The 5,328-nt window shown below is 35.9% G+C and overlaps 1 protein-coding gene across 1 annotated transcript; it reads left to right on the top strand.

Annotated features, from left to right (window-relative positions):
* Positions 1 to 3,543: 3,543 nt before the first annotated feature.
* Positions 3,544 to 5,322, top strand: LOC107850346 (NF-kappa-B inhibitor alpha). The gene is made up of 3 exons (XM_047401295.1): positions 3,544 to 4,373; positions 4,554 to 4,703; positions 4,926 to 5,322. The coding sequence occupies exons 1-3, from the start codon at positions 3,743 to 3,745 to the stop codon at positions 5,081 to 5,083; spliced, it is 939 nt and encodes a 312-aa protein (XP_047257251.1). The 5' UTR covers positions 3,544 to 3,742; the 3' UTR covers positions 5,084 to 5,322.
* The last annotated feature ends 6 nt before the right edge of the window (positions 5,323 to 5,328 follow it).

Consider the following 5,328-nt stretch of genomic DNA (forward strand, 5'->3'; position numbering starts at 1 on the left):
TTTATACCACCAATTCCTCAGAAGCAACTAGCTCAGATCAGAAGAAAAAGAAGAAGATGATTGAAACAGGTAGAAATCATCAAAAGAGCGGAGGTGTTGAACGGTTTCCTACTCTAGCTTCCAAATAAAGACTCGGTTGTTTTGCGTCAAAAAATGATTTGACTCCAAGAAAGGTCTCCCTTCATCGAGAGGAGGCGAGGCGGAGCCATCAATTTTTCTATGTATCCTGAATAAACTTGCATTTTTTTAAGAGTTCCATGACTTCATATACCTTGTTTTCCAGTCTAAAGCTAGTTAAGTAGGGTGCTAAACACTGTTGATCCCGTAATTTAGTCTTTGCATGAACATTTAGAAATAGAACAATTATTTTCAAAGTAAATATATTTATGCACCAAATTTGGATCTTGAATTTAAATCTGAAAAATGAATCAAATCACGTGAATATTACTAAGAAAAAAAACTTACAAACAATTAAAACCAAGTAGAATACCTAATATACTTGATTTTAGTAGTTTTCCCTTCATACATTTCAACTTGTCCCATTTCGCTTATTAAGAGTCGAACTGTATGAACTTTAACCAATATTTTAAGATATTTTTTTTAATTGTATTAATATGAGAAAGACTGCAACTTATAGTTTTTGAACAACTAAATTTTTAAAATATTAAATTAATCTAATTAACTTCAACTCCGAAAATCAATCAAATTCCAAACCGTAACAAAGTCTTTCATTCTTTTCTTTCACATCAAGAATTGTAAAAAGGAGAAGAAATAGGACATTAGACTAATATTAACCTATGCATCCATGATTCTGTTAATTTATCCATTTCGTTTTAATTTATGTTAGGGTGTTTGACTAGTACGAAATTTTTATAAAGAAAATCTTAGATTTGTGATTTACAACCATAGACAGAGGTATTTATACGGTTACGAATCTATTACTAAGTGACTAAAAAAAGGTACGACACAGCTATTTCACATCTTTTAGAATGACACAGTGAATCCAGACTCTTGATCTTGAGTGACCCGGGTGGGGCTCTCACAATTTTCTTGAGTGACCCGAGTGGGGCTCTCACAATTTATTTCATTCTTCTTCTGTACCGTCGCTTCGCTTGAATAAAGACACTCGATCGACCCAACTACCTACACGATCGTTGAAAGGCTTAAGAGAGGGTCAGGAAGGACAAATCATGTTATTCCCTCAATTTTGGGCGGAAGTTATTTTCTTTCATAACTATCTCGATGTTTAACTTCATATCGTTAGGGTGTTTTCCTCGACTATCTTACAGTAATTGGATTTTCCTTTCAGAGAAAGTAAAATAGGGATTTTTCATGTTTGATTAAACCTTGTTCTTGTAGGAAAGGATTTTTCATATTTGGTTAAACCTTGATCTTGTAAGAAAAGTTTTTGACTCTATAAATTGAGGCTCCTTTCTTGTTCTAGCTTAACAACGTCCACGATGTAGTCGTAAGGGCTCTGAGAGTCTTATTTAGAGGAAAAATTTGTGAAACACAAGTATTACGATGCCACTTGTGTAACCTATTTTTATTCTAGAGTGAATTTTTTGAAGTTATTTTTCTTGATATTTTGTATTCTCTATTAGATAGTGGATTACACATCTCTTTTTTGTGGATGCAGATCAATTGAACGAACCACCTTAAATTACTATATCCCTTCTATTATATTTCTCGTCTGTCTTGGGACGTTTTCCAAAATTTGCTTTGCTAGCTTTCACATGACACCTGATAATTTTGACCCAAACACATATCACTCTTCCAACACACACTTCAAAATTATTACTACTCAAAATCTTCAATGCTTAAAAATTCATCAAACAACTATCCAATTTACACAAATATATCATTTGAACCTTAACCAAAGCTTTTTCCCAAAGAATATCACTCCAAATAACACCTAAATTCATTTTTTTTCGAAAAATATTTTCAACCATAACAAACACATTTGACAACATTGAAACTAGAGGAGAATAACTTTTTAACATTTGAGCAAAGAATATATAGTACCAAATAAAATACAAAACAGTACTAGACATAGATGACAAACGTATAATATGCGTATAACTACATATAGTGTATAATCTATGTATACCGACTACCAAAATAAACAACGAAACCAATTACTATTCGGGTACATCTCTCTCTATTCAACTGTTGTAGGAAGCAACACCTGGAATTTCCAGCATTTGCAAGACTATAATACTATGATGTCTAAATCAGTAATACTAATAAGTCATATGATGTCTAAATTATAGGAAATGCAAGAAAAATATATGGTAAAAGCAGGACAAAAAGATAAAAGAGTTTCTTACCCTTTGTGTTTTGCATGACAAAAACATAGAATAAAGGCAAAAAGAAAAAGAGAAATGCTTGGTGATAACAGCAAGAAGGGAACAAATGACTAAAGAGGTCTTACCCTTTGTGTTTTGCATGACATAAAAGTGTGAAGAAAATGTATCTTGGATCTAACTCGACCTCAACGCTTTAAGGTGACGGTTAATGTGGGACAAAAACACTCGCCTCCTCCCCTCATATGCCCAAGACTGGACATCTGGTGCATTGACACATAACGTAAATGCCTAACATTAGGTAAACCAAGAAATACACATGTGTGAATAGCCCAACTCAACCCGAGAAGCTAGTTCACAGTGTGAGGATTGTCGGACACACAACTCATTTGCACAGATAGTTCAACCTTTTAAGTCAGATGGTCGCACAATTTAACATGGTATTAGAGTAGCTGAGGTCATGCATCAAGTCTAAATACGCACATGTGAATAGCCTAACTCAACCCAAGAAGATGGTTCACGTTGCGAGGATTGTCGGGGACACAACTCATTTCCTCAAATAGTTCAACTTTTTACCTCAGATGGTCGCACAATTTATCATGGTATTAGAGTAGCTGAGGTCATGCTTCAAGTCTAAATACGCAAATGTGAATAACCTAACTCAACCCAAGAAGATGGTTCACGGTGTGAGGATTGTCAGACACACAACTCATTGCCTCAAATAGTTCAACCTTTTACTTCAGATGTCACACAGTTTAACATGGTATTAGCGTAAGCTGAGGTCATGCTTCAAGCCTCACTACCACCCTTTGTCCTACCACGTGCTTGACCATTGACAAAGCCAAGCCTGCACGCGAAGGAGCGGATTGAAGACGCAAGGATTTAACTTATATGCACGAAAAATATGTAACATCTATACACTACAGATTACCTAAAACCTACTGTCAGAGGCTATTTGCCTTACTAAAAGGGAAGGTAACCCTGCGAAAGGGTTGGGACGAACACTAGGACTACTAAAATGGAGATCGTGTAAAGCAACAATCCTACATTTGATGTCGTTTCATCCACACTTCCATTTTTCAGATCACTAATTTCACTTAGAGTCCCACTTAAATTCACCGACCACGTAAAAAAGTTCAATGCCATCAGGATTACAGTACTAATAATATGAATATATACTTCTAGTCGAAGTGTATAAGATAAACTCAACTCACTTATCATGGATGATTATTAGCAACTATCTTAAAAGTCACAGTACAGAAACATTAGATTCTTTAATACTTTGAGTACTAGAAGAGTCATCACACATGCACCAGCATAGAGGCTTGTACAGAAATATATTTCTCAGCAAAATGCCTCTCCTAGCAGTATATATTAAAGCCATAAGTGACTTGTGAGTGGCATCAACACAATATACAGAAACAACTATAGTGCAAATGGACCCTTTAGCTCCCTCTAGCAATAGAGTTAAATCAGAAATTCAACCACAACCATTAGAGCAAGAACCGGTAACGCCTATAGATCAGTCGGGAGAAAAGACGAATCTTGAAGATGAGATATTCAATGCAGCTATGGAGAATAAGTGGACTAAAGTGAAGAAACTGTACATGGAAAACGAGCCTCTCCGGACAACCAAACTCACTAGATCCGAAGATACTGCTCTTCACTTAGCTATTTCTTCTTACCATCCAGATCGAGACACCTATTTACATCATCCTCATCTTCTTTGTATAAAGGATATGATTACTAACATACCAAAGAAAAATCGAGAACATATCTTAAAGCAGAAGAATGAAAAAGGGAACACACCTCTTCACCTTGCAGCAGAACTTGGGAGTGTCCCCATTATTGAGTGTTTGGTAAACTCAGAAGAACCTGAACTCATCTGGGAGACCAATTCAAAAGGGGAAACCCCCTTATTCATAACTGCTTATCGCGGCAAGCAAGACGCTTTTCTCTACCTACATAAATGTTGTCAAAACGAAAACGAAGAAGGTCCAATCGAACTTTGTAGAAGGAAAGACGGGGATAATATTCTACACGCCGCCATCTCTGGCGAGTACTTTGGTAAGGGCCATAAACAAACAATTCGATTATACAGTTAGACCTCTCTATAACTCTCATCCGCTATGACAATATTTCACTAACAAACAGCGTCGTTATAGAGAGGTTTGACTATACATCCATATATTAAGTTCTTCTTCTTGGAGAACGGGATAGTAGTATTAACAACTTCTCTTGCAACAGAACTTGCTTTTCAGATAATACATTACTATAAGCCCCTCGTCAACCGTTACAACACACAAGGCATGTCTCCTCTACACATCCTTTCCAGGATGCCTCAAGTATTCAGAAGTGGCAACCATTTTCGATTCATAGATAGCATTATCTACTACTGTAAGTTATCTACTTTTTTTGTCAAAAAGTGGCATAGATAAGCATTCTTTATCATGGATTTAAATTATTTACACCTGTAATGTAAAAGTCTCTTAATTCTTTGTGTCAGTCCGAACACATTTACTGTTTTCTGTTAGCCATAAACATCCAATACTTTCACATAATGGTTTATGTTCATCGTTTGTGGAGGTTATATAGCTAATACTGGGTCGTTTTATCCAGGCACAACTGTCAAAGAGCTAGAGAAAGAGACATATAAAGCTGACAGAAAAATAGACTTGTATCAGAAAAACAATTGGAATCTCCCGGAGAACTATGAATCACTGGTGGAGTTCTTGGAAATACAACGGCGTGGGACAAAGAAATTTATTGGTAGATAGATTTACCACAGTGATCAATGTCTTACCTAATCTGTATAGTACATTATACTAGTACAAAAACTCCTTAGGTAGGAAATGCCAACAGAGACCAATCAAAACAAGGACGTTGCTCACTTGCTTTGGGGGTTCATCGAAAGTGATAGACCAAACTCCTTTTGAAAATGCACTGACAGAGTGTTTTTGAGAGACTGTTGTTGGCACTTCCTACCTAAAAGTTTTACATTACCAAGACTGATTTTCTCTTT

This window comes from Capsicum annuum, chromosome 12 (genome assembly GCF_002878395.1).
Source record: "Capsicum annuum cultivar UCD-10X-F1 chromosome 12, UCD10Xv1.1, whole genome shotgun sequence".
NCBI lineage: Eukaryota > Viridiplantae > Streptophyta > Magnoliopsida > Solanales > Solanaceae > Capsicum > Capsicum annuum.

Coding starts and splice junctions, on each gene's coding strand:
- LOC107850346 (XM_047401295.1), top strand. CDS start 3,743: ATGGACCCTTTAGCTCCCTCTAGCAATAGAGTTAAATCAGAAATTCAA. Junction 4,374..4,553: donor CATCTCTGGCGAGTACTTTG/GTAAGGGCCATA, acceptor CTCTTGCAACAG/AACTTGCTTTTCAGATAATA. Junction 4,704..4,925: donor AGATAGCATTATCTACTACT/GTAAGTTATCTA, acceptor CGTTTTATCCAG/GCACAACTGTCAAAGAGCTA.